The 21,393-nt window shown below is 41.0% G+C and overlaps 1 protein-coding gene and 1 long non-coding RNA gene across 10 annotated transcripts in view; one reads left to right on the forward strand and one right to left on the reverse strand.

Moving 5' to 3' along the window:
* slc16a4 (solute carrier family 16 member 4) overlaps positions 1-21,393 on the forward strand; it is a 78,384-nt gene that overhangs the window by 12,119 nt on the left and 44,872 nt on the right. For 3 of the 8 annotated variants that reach the window (XM_061903554.1, XM_061903555.1, XM_061903558.1), the window contains 4 exons: positions 18,923-19,043; positions 19,148-19,280; positions 19,433-19,576; positions 19,652-19,813. In XM_061903554.1, the coding sequence (XP_061759538.1) occupies positions 18,930-19,043; positions 19,148-19,280; positions 19,433-19,576; positions 19,652-19,813 (553 nt within the window). In that variant the 5' untranslated portion in view covers positions 18,923-18,929. Of the gene's footprint in view, positions 1-9,598; positions 10,307-18,922; positions 19,044-19,147; positions 19,281-19,382; positions 19,577-19,651; positions 19,814-21,393 lie in introns of those variants that run through there. The other 5 variants (XM_061903560.1, XM_061903561.1, XM_061903556.1 and 2 more) reach the window with 5 other exon arrangements.
* LOC133554613 (uncharacterized) lies at positions 3,294-19,800 on the reverse strand. Of its 2 annotated transcripts, none has more exons than XR_009807154.1 (3): positions 19,141-19,800; positions 18,866-19,056; positions 3,294-3,526 (listed from the first exon to the last, which is right to left on the reverse strand). It is a non-coding gene; the product is annotated as an uncharacterized LOC133554613 (long non-coding RNA). The 2 variants fall into 2 exon arrangements; XR_009807155.1 differs by lacking the exons at positions 18,866-19,056; positions 19,141-19,800 and adding exons at positions 8,741-8,843; positions 10,196-10,508.

The raw sequence follows: 21,393 nt of genomic DNA on the forward strand, positions 1-21,393 counted from the left end.
GTGGATATCCTGCGACACTCAAAGCAGATGCATTTCCAATGATAAATCACAAAGGTGAATTTTGTTGATGTTATTGACCTATGTGCTAATCAGACATATTTGGTCACGGCATGACTGCCAGCTAATCAATGCTAACATGCTATTTAGGCTAGCTGTATGTACATTTGTAGCTATATTTGCATCCAGCCTTTTCCTCTACCCACATTTAACGCCAAACAAACACTTACCAATCGACGGATTTAAATTGCTCCAGTGGTCAAAAGATGCAATCGTTGGTTGGAAAGCAATCGCTGAATGGCTTCAATAGCTATAGCTATAGCTATTAAGCGAATAGCTTCAATAGCTATTCGCTCAATAGCTTCTGTTTCTTCTTCAATTTCGTTTTCGCTATCTGCCTCTGTGATCTGTTGAATTACTTAAACCGCTGAAATCCGAGTCTGAATCCAAGCTAATGCTGCTATATCTTTCTGTTCTATCCACCATGTTTGTTTGTATTGGCGTCACGCAGTGACGTCACAGGAAAATGGACGGGTGGATTTACAGATAGCAAAAATCAGGCACTTTAAAGCCTTTTTTCGGGATATCCAATGATTGGTAAAATTTAGAAAAAAACATCGAAAAATAAAGTAAGCCACTGGGAACTGATTTTTATTGGTTTTAACCCTTCTGAAATTGTGATAATGTTCCCCTTTAAAATGTTCATGTAAAAAAACAAAAACATTTATCCACATTAATGTAGACATGTTACGCACTTGTTGTAGTATTTTAAGATGACAACTCCGACTCACTCGTACTTTTTGCTCTTAAATGACCATGACAGAGGACCAACGTGCTGTTTTTAGCTTCTTCCATATTGATTTGTTTGCTTCTGCAGCCTGTCACTACCGCATCGACTGCCCATTTGCAAATGCGCAATGGTGACACTAATTGGGCCAAACTGCCTAAAATACTTTGACTTTTTAAGGGTTTTTGAGCCGTTTTACATTTCAGATGAGCTAATGGGGTTAAATTGTATCCAAATAATAACGATGATAAATTATTTCAAATAATCATGCTAAATTTGGGGAAGAGTGGCCGTGCCAGGAATATGAGGGTTCCTGGTTGTATTCCCGACCTTCTACCAACCTCATCATGTCTGTTGTGTCCTTGAGCAAAACACTTCACCCTTGCTCCTGTTTGGTCGGGGTTAGGGCCTTGCATGGCAGCTCTCGACATCAGTGTGAGAATGTTTGTGTGAATGTGGAAATTAGGGCTCGGCGATATGGCCTTTTTTTAATATATCCATATTTTTAGGCCATATCGCGATACACGATATATATCTCGATATTTTTCCTAAGCCTTGAATGAACACTTGATACATATAATCACAGCAGTATGATGATTATATGTGTCTAAATTAAAACTGTCTTCTTTATACTGCATTAATATATACACATTTTAAAATTTCATGCAGAGAAGGAAATCACAACTAAGTCAATTGACCAAAACTGTATTTATTAAACAGTTATTAGTGGGTGACTTTTCAAATGATGTCACATATTAGCAGTAATGCTACATCTGGTAGCAACGCTTGTGCCCCATACTTGACAAATTAAAGTTGTCTATTCGACATCTTCCCACTCGAAGCCGAACCACCGCCAGACGATGGACCCCTTGCGGTTTTTCTTGGGAATTAATTCTTCCTTCATTTGTTACCAGATTTGCACCTTCTTTCTCTCGTATTACCACTCGCACGGCTTCGCTAGCATCACAGCTAACGTTACCCATGTCGCTACCTCTTTGCTCGGGTAGGGCGTGTGACATTGCACGCGTGACGTATGTAAGAAGGTGCACTTGTTTTAAGTCTCTGTGAGAACGAGAGAGAAGAAAGAGGGAGAGACACATGCAGTTTAATGCCCGCAGCTAAAACAACTGCGTGAGAATGAATACTCGGATATCACGATATAGTCATTTTCTATATCGCACAGAGACTAACTCGCGATATATCGCCTATATCAATATATCGCCCAGCCCTAGTGGAAATATTGTCAAAGCAATTTGGGTACCTTGAAGGTAGAAAAGTGCTATACAAGTATATCCCATTTACCATAATATATAAATACATCCATCCATCCATCCATTTTCTACCGCTTATTCCCTTTCGGGGTCACGGGGGGCGCTGGCGCCTATCCCAGCTACATTAAATATGGATTTTTTTTTTTAATGAGTCATTGAAATTTTTAACATTTCAAACTCAATTCAGAATGAGGTTGACTCTTTTTGAGTGCACCTGTAGAAAATATCAATGGAAGGAGATAAACACATTGTGGGGTTATTCATTATATTAACCCAATCCAATAAAACCCTTGTTATGGCAGCATACATGTAACTTGCATGTAAAGTTCAATGATGTGCAGTGTTGGCTACAACGAAATAAGAAATTCCTTAACAAAAACCTGTGAGGGACCATTGAATTGATCGTGTTCACCGCTCAAAGCTTATTCCCTGATGTTGATCCAAGCAAATTGACCAGTTTGTCTCGCATGAGCATCATCGGCAAAACAAAGCAAATAGCTGCAGGCGAAAACATACCTCTCTTTTTAGCTGACCTCAACGGCTCAAGCCCCACTCCCGCGTTTGTGTTTTTGTGGTGAAACGTGTTTGACGAAAGAGAGGCTTTTCATATTTCACTCCCACAAATACAATGGCAGTTGGGTGGGCCAGCTTTTTCCCCCCGGGCTGCAAAAGGAGCCCAGTGGAGCTTGGAAGCGTGCTCATCTTTTCACGTTTGTTCAACAATATTGTCGCTAGATGATCATTGCATGAGTGAGAATTACAAAACAGCTGACAAAGTTCAATTCTAGGGGTTGTCTGAATTTTCAAACAGGCGAGAGACGCTCATCCGACGTCAAGCTTATGATATCTTCCACTTTTGGAGAATCTGAAATTCTGAAATCTATTACAGACACAGTTAAGGGATGCTGGTCCTGTAATGTGAGCCGTGGTTTGGGTTTAAACAGCAAACTGTTTGCTTGTTGAGTCCATCCTTGTGATGCTGTGCTTTTAATGAGGGCCAACGTGGCTCAGTTGGTGGAGCGGCCTTGCCAGCAACTTGAGGGTTCCAGGTTTGATCCCCATTTCCGCCATCCGAGTCACTGCCGTTGTGTCCTTGGGCAAGATACTTTACCCACCTGCTCCCAGTGCAAACCACAGTGGTTTAAATGTAACTTACATAATGTGTTTCACTATGTAAAGCGCTTCAAGTCACTATCAATCAAAGTTTATTTATATAGCCTTTAATCACAAGTGTCTCAAAGGGCTGCACAAGCCACAACGACATCCTGGGCTCAAACCCCACATCAGGGCCAGAAAAAACTCAAACCAATGGGATTCAATGAGAAACATTGGAGGGGACCGCAGATGTGGGGTCAGCAGGGGATCATCTTGAATGGAGACAAGTCAGCAGCGCAGAGACGTCCCCAACTGATGCACAGATGAGTTGTCCACCCTGGCTCCCGACTTTGAACTCCTCCGTGGTAGAGAAAATCTAGAGGAAAAGCGCTATATAAATATAACTAATCATCATCAATTCATCATCATAGAATGGCAAACGCCTAAAGAACACTATATTAGGGACGGTGTGGCGCAGTGGGAGAGTGGCCGTGCGGAACCCGAGGGTCCCTGGTTCAAATCCCACCTAGTACCAACCTCGTCACGTCCGTTGTGTCCTGAGCAAGACACTTCACCCTTGCTCCTGATGGGTGCTGGTTAGCGCCTTGCATGGCAGCTCCCTCCATCAGTGAATGTGTGTGTGAATGGGTAAATGTGGAAGTAGTGTCAAAGCGCTTTGAGTACCTTGAAGGTAGAAAAGCGCTATACAAGTACAACCCATTTATCATTTATTATTATACTTACCGCCCACAATATTAGGTACACCTGCACGATCTAATGATAATACGGATCCATTTTGATTTACACTGCTGGAGGTATTCATGACTCACCATCCAACTAATGAGGAAAGATAATACATATCAATATTTTGTTGTGCAATTATGTACCAGCACATTTGTGAAGATATACCTCCAATCAAAACTGAGCATTATTATGATTATTATCTTTGTAAAAAGTATATGTCTCACAGATGTCCTTAATGGAGTGGCCACGGAATGTACATAATCCATGTATCATTGTCTGTCAAAGCAGAGCAGACATAATGTCCTACCTAAAGTGTGCATTAACATGAGATGGTTAAACTTTCACTCCAAGATGCCGCAAACCCTCGGCACACTGCCAAACATGCACTCAGCACAGGCGTGCTTGGTGGACAACTTATGAAAAGCACATGGGAGGGAAATATTTCCCCAGCGGTACACTGGTCCAATTCATTCCCCTTTTAATCCGCTCTGTACTTTCTGCCTAAAGGGGTCTCGCGTTCTTATACATGTCACTCATCGATTCAGGCCGCTAACACGTTTACTATGGCCTCTCTCCTCATTATCGCACAAACTATGTGACAAGATATTGCATGTATTTTTTCATACAGCTGACCACTGACAATGAGATGTGACCATCTCACACCTTGTTGTCATTAATTATTGAAGGGAGCATTAAGGTAACTTTAAGATGCTACCACGTGTTATTGTTTTGTTGCTGATTGATCTATTTTCTAATTATTGTATTCTCTGGAGTGTCATCAAACAGAAACAATAATAATATTGCTATTACAGTTGTGATCAAAATTATTCAAGCCCCACACAATTTTGGTGTTTTAGCAAATTGGACATTTATTCCGTATTTTGTTTATAATCATATCAAATAAAGATGCATTAAATGGACAAATGCAACTTGAATTACAACATTATATTTTGTGACATACTAAACCGTGTCATTTCTGTAATATCTCATTGACAAAATCATTCAACCTCTTGAAGATCATAACTCTTAAGAACAGAATTTGAATAAGGTCTTCTCAATCAGGTGTTGAAAACACCTGTAGATGTGATTAGAACCATAACGAGCAACAATTAAACTGATTGAAAAAGACTGTGACACTCAGCTTCTTGTAGATGGTCAATGGTGTATTTGCAACATGGTGAAGTCCAGGGAGTGGTCAAAGATGTCAAGAGAGGAGGTAATTTATTTTCATAAGAAAGGATATGGATATAAGAAAATAGCAAAGACATTACACATTCCAAGAGACACAGTTGGGAGCATAATTCGCAAGTTTAAAGCTAAAGGCACAGTGGAAACACTACCTGGGTGTGGTAGAAAGAGGATACTGTGTGCAACTGCTGTCCGGTATTTGAAGCGTACAGTGGTGAAAAACCCCCGGGTAACAGCTGAGGAACTACAACAGGACATTGCAGAGGGGGGAACGCAGGTTTCGTCCCAGACAATAAGGCCCGCACTACGAGATGAAGGCCTCCATGCCAGAACTCCCAGGCGCACCCCACTTCTGACTACCAGGCACAAGAAGAAAAATAGACTCCAGTATGCCAAAAATCATCTGGACAAACCCCAAAGGTTTTGGGAAACTGTTCTATGGAGTGATGAGACAAAACTGGAACTCTTTGGGCCTATGAATCAACGTTATGTCTGGAGGAGAAAAAATGAAGCTTACAAAGAGAACTCCTTGCCTACTGTTAAGCATGGTGGGGGGTCAATCATGCTCTGGGGCTGTTTCTCTGCCTCAGGTACCGGGAATCTCCAGTGCCTTCAAGGCATTATGAATTATATTTCCTACCAGGATAAATTAGCTGCAAATGTCATGAAGTCAGTGACAAAGCTGAGGCTTGGGAGACGTTGGACCTTCCAACAGGACAACGATCCCAAGCATACCTCCAAATCAACATCAGAACGGTTGCAGAAGAAGGGCTGGAAGACTCTGGAGTGGCCTTCACAGTCGCCAGACCTAAATCCTATAGAAAACCTGTGGTGGGACTTGAAGAAGGCAGTTGCAGCACGCAAGCCCAAGAATATGAATGAACTGGAGGCCTTTGCCCAAGAGGAATGGGCTAAAATACCTGTAGATCGCTGCAAGAAGCTTGTGTCCGGTTATGTATCACGTTTGAAGGATGTAATTACTGCCAAAGGGTGTTCTACTAAGTACTAAAGATGCATGTAACTAGGGGGTTGAATAATTTTGTCAATGAGATATTAAGAAAAAATTCCTTTTTTGGTATTTTGTAAAATACAGTGTTACTATTCAAGTTGCATTTGTATATTTGACACATCTTTATTTGATATGAGTATAAACAAAATACGGAATAAATGTCCAACTTGCTAAAACACCAAAATTGTGTGGGGGTTGAATAATTTTGATCACAACTGTATAATGTATAGAGCTCATCAAGTTAACATCTCACCAGGGTCAGACTGTAACATTTTTAAAAGCCTTAAACTGCTGTTATTAAGCGCGTTTTAAAGAAGAGTAGTCTTGATGCCACAGTACTGAAGAACTACCAGCCCATATCAAACCTGCCATTTTTGGGCAAAAGCCAAGAAAAAGCTTAGTGACTTTCTCCTGTTTAACAATGTCCCATCCATCCCTTTTCTACCGCTTATTCCCTTTGGTGTCGCTGGTGCCTATCTCGGCTACAATCGGGCGTAAGGCGGAGTACACCCTGGACAAGTCGCCTCCTCATCGCAGGGCCAACACAGATAGACAGTCAACAATCACACTCACATTCACACACTAGGGCCAATTTAGTGTTGCCAATCAACCTATCCCCAGGTGCATGTCTTTGGAAGTGGGAGGAAGCCGGAGTACCCGGAGGGAACCAACGCATTCACGGGGAGGACATGCAAATTCCACACAGAAAGATCCCGAGCCCGGGATTGAACCCTGACTACTCAGGACCTTCGTATTGTGAGGCAGACGCACTAACCCCTCTTCCACCGTGAAGCCCTGTTTAACAATATGTTTGATATTTTCCAATCAGGCTTTAGGCCCCACCAAAACACTGAAACAGTTCTGATCAAGGTGACAAATGATGTCCACCTGAACAAAGACGGAGGAAAAGTCTCAGTCTTGGTTCTGCTGGACCTCAGCGCTGTCTTTGACAGATGTCCAAAGTGGGTGGGAATATCCGGTTCTGCTCACTGGTTACAGTCTTATCTTTATCACAGGTCCTCTCTGTGAAACCTAATGATCGGGTTTGATAATTTTCAGTCACATTCTCCATCCATCCATCCATTTTCTACCGCCTGTCCCTTTTAGGGTCGCGGGGGGTGCTGAAGCCTATCTCAGCTGCATTCGGGCGGAAGCAGTAAAAGAAAATCAGCATTTTACCACCTCAAAAACATTGCCAAAATCAGATGAACAACGTCTAAATCAGACTTAGAAAGACTAATCCATGCCTTGGTCTCTAGCAGGTTGGACTACTGTAATGGCCTTCCCAGTGGGATCTTTGAACGAGCTGTAGAGCAGCTGCAGTACATCCAGAAATGCTGCTGCTTGAGTCCTGACTAGAACAAGGAAATATAATTCCAGTGCTTAGGTCACTGCATTGGCTTCCTGTTGCTCAGAGAATAGACATCAACACAGCTCTCTGTGTGTACTATTTTCATGGTCTGTTAGAGCCATCTGAACCATCTCGAGCTCTGATAACCTCAGGGAGTGGTCTCCTGCTGGTTGGCTCGAGTCAGGACCAAACATGGTGAGACTGCATTTCAGTTGCATGCTCTTAAAATCGGGAATAGTTTTCCAGAAGATGTAAGTAAGACAAGTCTTTGGCATTGTTCAAATCCAGACTGAAAACACTCATTTAATTCTGCATATGGCAACAGAAAATATTGTATCTACTTAATTTATTATAATTTGAGTCATTATTGTTTTTTATGATGATTATTTTTTCAGATTTTAATTTATATTATGACTATTTTTATAATTATTTTACATTTTCATTGTTGCCTTCTTGTAATGTTCTGTAAAGCATTTTCAATTGCATTTTGTACAGATTGTGCTCTATAAATAGGTTTGCCTTGCTTTGCCCATAGCATTAATCTATTTGTAATATGATATAATATGTCTTGATTAGGGTTGTGTTAAATGATATACAGTCGTGATCAAAAGTTTTCATACACTTGTAAAGAACATAATGTCATAATTTCTACAACTCCTTTTTTTTTTGTGATAGAGTGATTGGAGCACATACTTGTTGGTCACAAAAAACATTCCTGGAGTTTGCTTCTTTTATGAATTTATTATGGATCTACTGAAAATGTGACCAAATCTGCTGGGTCAAAAGTATACATACAGCAATGTTGATATTTGGTTACATGTCTCTTAGCAAGTTTCATTGCAATAAGGCGTATTTGGTAGCCATTTACAAGCTTCTGGCAAGCTTCTGCTTGAATTTTAGACCACTCCTCTTGACAAAGTTGGTGCAGTTCAGCTAAATTTGTTAATTTTCTGACATGGACTTGTTTCTTCAGCATTGTTCACACATTCACATCAAGACTTTGGGAAGACATTCTAAAACCTTTTTTATAGCCTGATTTAGCCATTTTTTTTATCACTTTTGACGTGTGTTTGGGGTCATTGTACTGTTGGAACACTCAACTGCACCCAAGACCCAACCTCCAGGCTGATCATTTTGGGTTGTCATGAAGAATTTGGAGGTAATCTTCCTTTTTCATTGTCCCATGTACTCTCTGTAAAGCACCAGTTCCATTGGCAGCAAAACAGGCCTAGATCATACAATACTACCACCACCATGCTTGACGGTAAATATGGTGTTCCTGGGATTAAAGGCCTCACCTTTTCTCCTCCAAACATACTGCTGGGTATTGTGGCCAAGCAGCTCAATTTTTGTTTCATCTGACATCACATGGACGAAGATAAGACCTTCTGGAGGAAAGTTCTGTTTGAGGACAAAAACCCAAATGATTTAAATAGGAGCCAGGAGTAGTTTTTGGTTTTGCTGAGTTGAAAATGTAATGAAACTTTTAATTTAATGCATCTGATTTACAACAAAACCAGCACATTATCCATTTAATAAAATAAGCTTTATAAAAATGTGTTAATGTGTTTGTTTGTAGTTTCTTGCTATAGAAACGGTAACTTCTATGATTTCTTGTCAAATTATCAGATAAGATCTGAGGCCAAAAAATCGGATCGGAGGCCAACATGATCGGAACGTCTGAAATTGGTTCACTTCCCGTATTCTGGGTACACAACACACAAATGCCAGGGCGGAACTTCAAAATGAGTCAAAACACACCCACGTAATGGTTACTGTGAATCAATCCAATGTAAAATAGCTTTAATTAGAATGTCCATCCATCCATTCATTTTCTACCACTTATCACTTTCGGGTCGCGGGGGGCCCTGGAACCTATCTCAGCTACAGTGACACAATTTTAAAGTGAAAGTGGTCAACACGTGGATAGGAAATTAAATATAGGCCTCCCTACGAAGCTTTCCTAGATAGCATTTCACCTGTTTTTAATGAACTTTGAGAGAGCTTGTGCTTTTACAGGACAGAGTCTCATATGAAAACACATGATGAAGATTTTTTTTTCCCAAAATTTGTCTTTTGACGAAGGCAGCAGACCGAAAAGCAGGAACCAAAAGGGTGCTGTTGAAATTTAAGTATTCTATACAAGGCATTAAATATTGCATGTACTGCAGAGGTCTTTAAAAATTCCAGTGCTATTGTGTGACACATCACACAACCGTTCGAGAAAGACCGAATGACATTTAAACCCCTCACCGAGGCAGCAGTGCCTCATGTGAATGTAGTTCTGTGTAAAAAGAGAAGAGTTTCACAATGGTGGGGCGGGTTTTACGGCACTGTGAAGCAACCTTGCTGAAAAGTGTTTTGCTGAAGGGCGAGGAAAGGCTGATGAAAGGCAGATGTGAGGAACAAGCTGGCTGGGCTACATGGCAATGGGTGGGACTCTCGACTGCAAAACAACCCCAAATACGCTAAGCCGGATGCAAATAGTCCACGTGGGACTGTAACACTTTTATTGGGATGGAGATGGGGGTGACGCCAGATAGTCTGTCGAATAGGCCTGGGGTTCATTTCTGTGGTTTAGCGCTGGTTCTCTGCTTTGTCCCATTTTAAAGAGCCGCCTGTGCACTGTCAGCCATAACGCATGACGACGCTCTGCAAACGCTCGACTTCAATTCAACAGAAATATACGAATGCTTAGCTTATAGCTTTCGGAGTCTCAGCCAGGGGGTGATTTGTCAGAATAATCCATCTACCGCGGCTGCTGTGTGTCTCTCGATTCTGTCTGTGACCACGCCGCAGACTTCCTCCAGCTGTGGACAGTTCATCACTTGCGAAAGACGTCCGACGGCTGTTCCATGTGGCAGGTATTGATAATACCGTGTAACTTTAGACTTTATGCCTGCCCAATGTAAAAGTTTCTTGCACTAATTTTTACAGATGTGGACTTAGCTGCTGAGAGTGTCATGGCTCTGATAGTTGTTGACTTTTATTGCAGCCACGACGATCCCATCACAAGTTGCTTCGGGCTATTTTTGAACTTCTAGCTCATGCATGGATGCACGCTGCCTGGTGTGTTTGTGTTCATCATCATCATCAGTCAGAGTAGTAACTATGGTTAGTGTTTGTGTCCAGCAACTGAACAAATTACTCTAAATGCAAGCATCCGCGCATCATTTTTCTGCTGCTTATGTGATATGGATCCTATCCCACTTAAAGGGGAACTGCACTTTTTTTATTTACTTTTTTGGGGGAATTTTGCCCATTTGCAATCCTTACATAAAACAAGCACACATATGTTGTTGTTTTTTTCATGCATTATAATTCTTAAATAAATGCCAGCAAAGGTCTGCTTACAATGCAGTGTAAGGGAGTAGCTTTATTCTGGCCATAAAGCTCTTAAAAAAAAACATTCAAACAACTCAATCAATTTTTTTTTAAGTATATACAGTCGCGATCAAAAGTTTGCATACACTTGTAAAGAACATATGTTGAGTTTCCAATAATTTCTTGTTTCTACAGCATTGTTCACACATTTAAGTCAGGACTAAAACCTTAATTCCAGCTTCACTTAGCCATTCCTTTACCACTTTTGATGTGTGTTTGGGGTCATTATCCTCTTGGAGCATTCAATAAGAGTTGTAGAAATTATTAGAAACTCAAGACAGCCATGACATTATGTTCTTTACAAGAGTATGTAAACTTTGGATCGCGAAAGTATGTAACAGACAAATTTATAATAGCATGTAATATTTAAGTATGTTTGCTCAATTTACGTATACGGCAGCGCATTGCTTTTACACACATCACGACGTTCGCTTTTTCCTTCGACATCATCACTGATTACTGCTCACTGCAGACTTTCTGAGAGCAGACAAACATAATAAAACATCACTGACTGTACTGCCGACTGATAGGATGTAGATATGTTCCAGTTTGGAAGAAGAATTACTTATGATTTTCCCGAAGAAAAATAGGGGATTGCAACCAAGCGTCTTTTTGTGTCTTTCTCGCCATTTCCGGGTCTATGTCCTCATTCTACTATCTAGGTGAGAAGCGGTATTTAAGATTTCAAATAAACTTTCACAAGCTCCGAGGGAAAGAAGCAGCTCACCAGCCGATAATGTCAATAGAGCAGCACAAGCTTGTTAGCGCTCTGTTGTCACGACACTGCTGAAAATATTTTGTCTGCATTCACACCTAATAACATGACTAATATATATATATATATATATATATATATATATATATATATATTTTTTTTTTATATATATTTTTTTTTTATATCAATCAATCAATCAATGTTTACTTATATGGCCCTAAATCACTAGTGTCTCAAAGGGCTGCACAAACCACTACGACATCCTCGGTAGGCCCACATAAGGGCAAGGAAAACTCACACCCAGTGGGACGTCGGTAACAATGATGACTATGAGAACCTTGGAGAGGAGGAAAGCAATGGATGTCGAGTGGGTCTAACATGATACTGTGAGAGTTCAATCCATAATGGATCCAACACAGTCGCAAGAGTCCAGTTCAAAGCGGATCCAACACAGCAGCGAGAGTCCCGTTCACAGCGGAGCCAGCAGGAAAACATCACAAGCGGAGGCGGATCAGCAGCGCAGAGATGTCCCCAGCCGATACACAGGCGAGCAGTGCATGGCCACCGGATCGGACCGGACCCCCTCCACAAGTGAGAGTGGGACATAGGAGAAAAAGAAAAGAAACGGCAGATCAACTGGTCTAAAAAGGGAGTCTATTTAAAGGCTAGAGTATACAAATGAGTTTTAAGGTGAGACTTAAATGCTTCTACTGAGGTGGCATCTCGAACTTTTACCCGGAGGGCATTCCAGAGTGCTGAAGCCCAAAATTAAAACCCTCTATAGCCCGCAGACTTTTTTGGGGCTTTGGGAATCACTAATAAGCCGGAGTCCTTTGAACGCAGATTTCTTGCCGGGACATATGGTACAATACAATCGGCAAGATAGGATGGCGCTAGACCGTGTAGTATTTTATACGTAAGTAGTAAAACCTTAAAGTCACATCTTAAGTGCACAGGAAGCCAGTGCAGGTGAGCCAGTACAGGCGTAATGTGATCAAACTTTCTTGTTCTTGTCAAAAGTTTAGCAGCCGCATTTTGTACCAACTGTAATCTTTTAATGCTAGACATGGGGAGACCCAAAAATAATACGTTACAGTAGTCGAGACGAGACGTAACAAACGCATGGATAATGATCTCAGCGTCTTTAGTGGACAAAATGGAGCGAATTTTAGCGATATTACGGAGATGAAAGAAGGCCGTTTTAGTAACGCTTTTAATGTGTGACTCAAAGGAGAGAGTTGGGTCAAAGATAACACCCAGATTCTTTACCGAGTCGCCTTGTTTAATTGATTGGTTGTCAAATGTTAGAGTTGTATTATTAAATAGATGTCGGTGTCTAGCAGGACCGATAATCAGTATTTCCGTTTTTTTGGCGTTGAGTTGCAAAAAGTTAGCGGACATCCATTGTTTAATTTCATTAAGACACGCTTCCAGCTGACTACAATCCGGCGTGTTGGTCAGCTTTAGGGGCATGTAGAGTTGGGTGTCATCAGCATAACAGTGAAAGCTAACACTGTATTTGCGTATGATGTCACCTAGCGGCAGCATTTATATGCTGAATAGTGCAGGGACATGGACCGAACGCTGGGGAACTCCACACGTTACCTTAACGTAGTCCGAGGTCACATTGTTATGGGAGACGCACTGCATCCTATCAGTAAGATAAGAGTTAAACCAAGACAGGGCTAAGTCTGACATACCAATTCGTGTTTAGATACGTTCTAATAAAATATTATGATCGACGGTATCGAAAGCAGCGCTATGATCGAGGAGCAGCAACATAGATGACGAATCAGAATCCATCGTTAGCAATAGATCATTAGTCATTTTTGCGAGGGCTGTCTCCGTGGAGTGATTTGCCCTGAAACCGGATTGAAAGGTTTTACATAGATTGTTAGATGCTAAGTGTTCATTTAACTGCTCCGCAACAATTTTTTCGAGGATTTTTGAAATAAAGGGAAGGTGAGTCGGTAGTTTACCATGAGGTCAGGATCGAGGTTAGGTCTTTTGAGAAGCGGATGAATAACCGCTTTTTTGAATGCTAGGGGAACAGTGCCCGAGGAAATTGATAAGTTTATAATATTTAGCACTGATGGACCTAATAATACAAAGAGCTCCTTTGTAATATTATTTTCCGCCATCTTGGAATCTTGTGGAATATATATATATATATATATATAGTTTTTTTTAATGCACTGTATCACTTTGAGGTTGTTTGCTCAATGTAAAGTGCTTTTACAAATAAAATCTATTTTTATTATTATTATTATTAATACTTGGTTAATATTCAAATCAAAATATCTAAATCGAGTATTGTTGGTGATGATTGGATAATTATTTAGAGGGTTTTATGGGCGTAATATTGGACCGCTCATTGACTCCATCCGAAGTGGACTTTTATTTACGTTTATTTAAGAGTAAGACTGTATTTTTTTTTTTTTAAATCTGTAGTTTTGTCACTCATAATGATTGTGAATAACAGGCACTATTTCAAAAAAATGCAGTTCCCCTTGAACTGTATACCACAAAACAAGTAACCACCAACTTTCCCTCATTGGTGCTCATACGTCCTCTGCACACAGCACACAATATAATCCAACCTAAACTCTAAACAAAATATCAATCAATCAATCAATGTTTATTTGTATAGCCCTAAATCACCAGTGTCTCAAAGGGCTGCACAAACCACAACACAAACCACAACGACATCCTCGGTAGAGCCCACATAAGCGCAAGGAAAATTCAACCCAGTGGGACGTCGGTGACAGTGACAATGATGACTATGAGAAACCTTGGAGAGGACCGCATATGTATACCATGAGGTCAGGATCGAGGTTAGGTCTTTTAAGGAGAGGATGAATAACCGATTTTTTGAATGCTAGGGGAACAGTGCCAGAGGAAAGTGATAAGTTTAGAATATTTAGCACTGATGGACCTAATAATACAAAGAGCTTCTAAATATGTTTCCCAGGAAGTGGGTCAAGTAAACATGTTGTTTGTTTTATTCCATTTACACGTTGTAACAATTCTTCTAATATTGTTTCATCAAAACGAGAGAAACTATTTTGGAGGGCAGTATCCGCCGTATATACAGTCGTATCGGTGTTAATAGAACCCAGTTGTAACTGGGACGCATTGTCTTTAATCTCCTTTCTAATGAGTTCAATTTCCTTATTAAAGAATTTCATAAAGTCATCTGCCGGGTGGGTGGAGCTACTGGAAGGAGTCCCTTGTTGGGTTAGTGATGCTACCGTACTAAACAAAAATTTAGGATCGTTTTTATTAAGGCGGATGAGATTTGAGTAATATTTAGCTTTAGCTAAGGTAAGCATGCATTTATAAATTATTAAACTATCACTCCATGCTTAATGGTGCACCTCAAGTTTAGTCGTGCGCCATTTGCGTTCCAGCTTTCTACATGATAATTTCTTAGCTCTAGTTTCTTCTGTAAACTATGGGGTATGCCTTTTTGGAGCCTTTTTTAACTTCAGCGGTGCTATACTATCAATCGTTTCGCGCAGGGTGTAGTTAGAGTTGTTAGTGAGGTTATCAATAGAGCCCACATACTTTGGGAATGGTGCCATTACCGAGAGCCGTAGGCCAGCATGAGTTGTTGTTGTGGCCGTATTAATGTTGCGGCTGCTATAGCAGTTATTATTATTATTAGTTTGACGATCATGCGTCTGAACCTCAAATTTTATAAGGTAATGATCGGACAATACTTTAGTATACGGGAGTATTGTAACTTTGGAAACGGTGATACCCCTGACAAGCACTAGGTCTATCGTATTACCGTTGCATTGCGTGGGTTCATTTATTATTTGTGTAAGACTACAGCTATCAATTATAGTCTGGAGCGCCACGCACGGTGGGTCCGATTCATATGGATATTAAAGCCCCCCATTATAATTATATTATCGGCGTGCGTCACTAAATCAGTAACAAACTCTGGGAATATATTGATAAAGTCCGAATAGGGCCCTGGGGGGCAATAGATAACAGCCAGGTATAGAGGCAGCGGTGTGACAGACCTCAAAGTAAGCACCTCAAACGATTTATATTTATTATTTAGGTTAGGACCAAGGTTAAAGTTTTCGTTGTATATTAGTGTGACCCCCCCCCCTCTCCCCGCCCCCCCCCCCCCTTTTAAGGGGACTGGCAATTTGCGCATTCGTATAGTTGGGAGGGGATGCTTCATTTAGTGCAAAAAAGTCGTCTGGATTAAGCCAGTTTTCGCTGAAACCAATGACGTTAAGATTGTTGTCTCTAATGACCTCATTAACTAATAACGTTTTGGGAGACAATGATCAAATGTTTAAAAAGCCCATATTATAGGTAATGGGCTGTTTTAACGATATTTGATCAAATGAGTAGCAATATTAATAATGTTGCGTTTATTATGCGTAATGCACTTAAAATAATTACGACCATATCTAGGAATTGATATGACGTGAATTTTCCGATTGTTTGCTTGGTGCTGCAATAAACTGAACGCATCATAATTTGCCACCTCTGACACAGTCATAGCAGAAAAAACTTGTTCTAACTTAACTGACTCCTCACCCAGACTAGCAGGCTCGCATCTTCCATTTAAATCCGGCTTCAGGATGGAAGGAAGCGGTGTTCTGTAGGGATTAACCTTTTGCTTTGTTGTTAGCCCCGCTCGGCATCCGCGCTTCTGCTTTCGATCACACCGCTTACGTATCTTCCGTTGACGGTTCCCGCTGGTACTATACTCCGCTGCGTCAAATGTAGCCGGCGAAGTATTCCCATGTTAGCAAGGTGGTCCAACGTACACGCATCTGTCAGTCCAAAACGTCCCGATCTATCCACATCCAGAATTGTCTGGCGGTCGTAAGTGATCACGAAGTGTCCACGCTGTAAGCCACCCATGAAATTTGCAGAATTGTCCGGTATTTTTTGCCAAATGTTCTCTTTCTACCATGAGCGTCTGTAGCCGCAGCCCGTCAAGGCGCCGCCATCTTGTCATAAACAGATACCAATTTATTCTGTTAAATTTTGCAATGCCACTGCGACAGGTGAAAATAAGTGGCCCTACAATTAAAAGCAATGTTTGTCAAAACTGATCAATTAGTGTGACATCTGTCGAGACGCTCTAAGGACAGGTGCATCGATCACTTTATTGAGCACACACCAAAAACATTAATTTAAAAAAACTTTTATCTTGCAAAACTGGTCATTGTCTGCCATACAAACCATGACAAAACCAACTATTTGTCATCCGTCACACCAACAGCAGCCTTTCTCTCTCTCTCACCTGCACCAACACACGCCCTTATGCCACTTGGCCACAGATGCGTTTAAGGCCAAACAGATGTCGGACAACTCCAACACCACACAATGTGTACATGTCCGGTCGTCAATCAGATGTGTGCTTATTCTACTGTCATTTATTAATAATGTTAATTTATGGATATTAATCATGAAATGCTGTTACTCGATTAGGAAGGTTGTGAGTTCAAACCCCAGCTGAGTCATACCAAAAGACTATAATAATGGTACGATTTACCTCCATGCTTGGCACTCAGCAACAAGGGCTGGAATTGGGGGTTAAATTTTCAAAATGATTCCCGAGCGCGGCCACCGCTGCTGCTCACTGCTCCCCTCACCTCCGAGAGAGTGGAACAAGGGGATGGGTCCAATACAGAGGGTAATTTCACCACCCCTAGTGAATGTGACTATCAGTGGTGCTTTAACTTTAACTTTAACATAAATGCTCATAAAAAGATCTATTTTACAGACACAAAGTCACAGGAATGCACACTTTATCCCATGCTTACATCTCATTGTGCAACATTGGAATGTTTCAGAAGGAAGTAAATGTGATCTCTGAAAGGGGTACACATTCTTTCCATAGCAGGACCACACCCAGGCATACAGTTATAGCCCATGAAAAACAAGATGTTTTTGTTATTTTCATTGTAAGTCGACCAAATCATTTATAATTGAAAATGTCTCATGATAATGACTACTGCCATTTGATTGTAATAAAACATTTATTGTGTTATGATGTCAGGTTAGGAACAAGTGTGCTGCTGGCATGGCCACAGTGTGTCTGATTTTGATCACATGTGCTCCACTGGAATGCTCAGGGAGTGTTTGCGTTTGGTCAGACGCATGAAACATTATAGGGAGCATTGTTCACTTGTCAATCACAGGGCACTCAAGGGACAAATACGCATTCTGAATGGAAATCTAGCCCACACTGGTTGGATAAAAAGTCTGAATGCCATACAATGAGGTTAATTTGTATTTAATAGCGCTGTCAAATGTAAAAAAAAAATTCACATCACACTCATCACACTTTTAAATTTGGATTAACCACATGTTATGACTTGATTGCATAATTAGAATTAACACACAAATATTCGGCCACAAATCCAATTTGATTATCAGGACGCCATCCATCCATTTTCTACCGCTGGTCACTTTGGGGTCACGGTGGGTGCTGGAGCCTAGGTAAGATACACCCTGGACAAGTCACCACTTCATTGCAGGGCATTATCAGAATGTCATCCAGATATATTTTTTAAATGTTTCTCTTGAATGCACTAGATTTTTTTTTTTTTTTTTTTTTTCTCAAATCTTGTTTTAGCTGAAGTTCAGTCGGGGTGTGTTTTGGAGTATAATTTGCTCCTCCTCTTTCTACTGGCGTATACATTAGTCACACACATACTGGGTATGATGAAATCATTCCCCGGTGTGTGGGGAATGATTACGTTACTCACTACCACAGTTTATATTCTTGATTTTTCATAGTGTTTCCTTAAGCCAGAAAGTTGCCTTTTGCAATGACTAGAGTTTTGTATCACGCTTTCATACCTACAAAATTAAACAATGAACATCCTCCGATTGATGATTCCACTATTTTTTTACCAGGGGTAGAAGGAGTACCCAATAATGTTCTGTTGTAATGTTTTTTTGTTTGTTTTACAATTTAGCATCTGTACGGTCCAGAGTAGTCCTGGTTTAAATCCTGGGGCCGGGACCTTTCTGTGTGGAGTTTGCATGTTCTCCTCGTGACTGCGTGGGTTCCCTTCGGTTACTCCGGCTTCCTCCCACCTTCAAATACATGCACCTGGGGATAGGTTGATTGGCAACACTAAATCGGCCCTAGTGTGGGAATGTGAGTGTGAATGTTGTCTGTCTATCTGTGTTGGCCCTGTGATGAGGTAGGGACTTGTCCAGGGTGTACCGCGCCTTCCGCCCAAAGGCAGCTGAGATAGGCTCCAGCACCCACCGTGACCCCAAGCGGTAGAAAATGGATGGATAACTTTTATGCTCATTTGATGGAATTAATTACCTGCGTTCAGATTTCATTGAGGTCCCACATTCATTGGTTGTTTCATTGTTCCTCCAGTAGATGAATGGCATCCACGCAGGGCGATATGTCCACTAAGAAGGACAAAGAAAATCAGATCCAGTATGAAGACCCACCGGATGGCGGCTGGGGCTGGCTGGTGGTGTTGCATTGTTTCCTGGTATGGCCCACATCTGTATTGGCCCAATTGAATGTAATCAGTGGATCATTCAAACTATATCAACTTCAAATAATTTTCCAATTTATTCCAACTTAACTATTAAGGTTAATGTCTTGGTGATGGGGACACTCAAGACCTTTGGGATCTTCTTTGTGGCATTCCAAGATGACTTTGGCGGTTCGGCAGAGAGCATCAGCTGGATCGGTTCCATAATGTCGAGTTTGCGTCTATCTGGAGGTTTGAGTGAAAAACTTTTTTTTTTTTTTTTTTGATCAAAGTTTAGATGGTATCCAATGTGCACAAGATCAATCATTTCTTCTAACTCCCATTTTGGAGCAGTGGAACAATAGTGGGCGTGTCTTCATGCTTCCTCTCCTGTCACCTCTCAGCACCCATTGCCTCTGTGGCTTGTGCCAAGGTAGGAACCAGGGTGACCGCCATTACTGGGGCAGTGCTGGTTAGTGGAGGCTTTCTCATGAGTATTTTCGCCAACAGCGTGGTTTTCCTCTACATCAGCATGGGAGTGATAGTAGGTGAGCAAGAGCGCTTCCTCAGCCTGGTGATCGACTGTGTGCCAGCCTCTGTCTAACTGTCTTTGCTCCATGTAGGAATGGGTTTCGCACTACTCTACCAGTCCTTCTCAGTGGTCACGGCGCTGTACTTCCGAAAGAAGTTGGCAACAGCGTATTCAATCGGGCGCTCTGGGATGGGATTGACCTTTGCCCTCGCGCCATTCACTCAGCTGCTTTTGGACCTATATGCTTGGCAAGGTAAACAGGAACAATTGATCACTCGAAATGGATTTTCACTGCATAATTTCTTTGAAATCACCTTTTTTTTCCCCCCCCGCAAAAGATAGATTACAGAATACAGACAATCCATGCTTTAAGACATTTCATGTTAAGACGCTTCGTGGTTACAACACACTCCCAGAAACGAAAAACTGTGTTTGAATCTCAACGGTTTTCGGGTTGTAACTAGTGACGTTTGCTTGGTGGAAGAATACACGTACATGCACATAGCTACACTGAGGAAGGACGATGTTGTCCATGCTCTTCCTCACCAACATCCCGCAAATTATCATGTCTCCCTTGCACAAGGCAGACTCTGGCATGTTTTTGAAGAAAAAAAAAGTGAAACCAGACATGGTAAGAATGGTTAAACATAGGAAAAACGCTGATCAACCCTGGCCAAGGGTGCCTGACCTCCGCAACGATCCTATCCTTGAACTATGAATCTACTAAGCTTGTGCGCAGAGGAATTGCGTCTCTTCAGTGATCAAAATAGCAAGTGCTATCCATGTGGCGTGTTTGACTTTATGTATATGCAGAGTATATGCTGATACCACACTATGTGCGGTATAGATCGGTTGGTAGAGCAGCTGTGCAAGCAACTTCAGGGTTGCAGGTTCGATCCCCGCTTCCGCCATCCTAGTCACTGCCGTTGTGTCCTTGGGCAAGACACTTTACCCACGTGCTCCCAGTGCCACACACACTGGTTTGAAAAAAAAAAAAAGTAACTTAGATATTGGGTTTCACAATGTTAAGCGTTTTGAGTCACTTGAGAAAAGCGATATATGAATATAATTCACTTCACTTCACATTATTAGAACGTCTACAGAAGTACGAAGAGAAGATACAAATATTATTATTTATCACTCGCAATGTGATTTATCAAGACTGACACTGTTTTACATCTGTATTTAGCAAGTTTTAAACGTACGCACAAACTGTCACAGTTACGTACACTGCAAAGACTGAAATCTAAGTAAAATTAAATACATCAAATAAGGGTGATATTTGCTTATTTTCTGTCTGATAAGATAATTCTTCTCACTAAGCAGATTTTATGTTAGTGTTTTACTTGTTTTAAGGGTTTTGGTCCTAAATGATCTCAGTAAGATATTACAGCTTGTTGCTGAGATTTTATGACGTGTATTGAGTAAAACATGCTTGAAACCAGAATATCAACTGGTAAGCTGTGTCATCAACACCCACAAGTACAAAACTTTGACACAATTGTGTCTCATGTTAAAACAGATGACAGCCAAATGGACTTTGCTGTTTTATTTTCAATGAAACAAAAGAAAATACGTACTCATATAGTAGTACACTTGTTATTAGCGAGAATAAACTTATTTTGAGGTATTTTTAGGTTCATTGAGGTTAGCTAATTTTACTTGTTTTGGAAAATAATTTTGCTTGGTTTAAATAAAATACCCCTAATTTTTGTATTTTTTTCTTGTTTTTGAACACTGACTTTTTGCAGTGTACAAATGACTATGGCGCGATTCGAAGGAGGCGATGGCTGTAGCATGACAAAAAAATTGATAAAAAGAATCCCCTGTCCT

The sequence above is a fragment of the Nerophis ophidion genome, linkage group LG06 (assembly GCF_033978795.1).
Source record: "Nerophis ophidion isolate RoL-2023_Sa linkage group LG06, RoL_Noph_v1.0, whole genome shotgun sequence".
In the NCBI taxonomy this organism is placed as follows: Eukaryota; Metazoa; Chordata; class Actinopteri; order Syngnathiformes; family Syngnathidae; genus Nerophis; species Nerophis ophidion.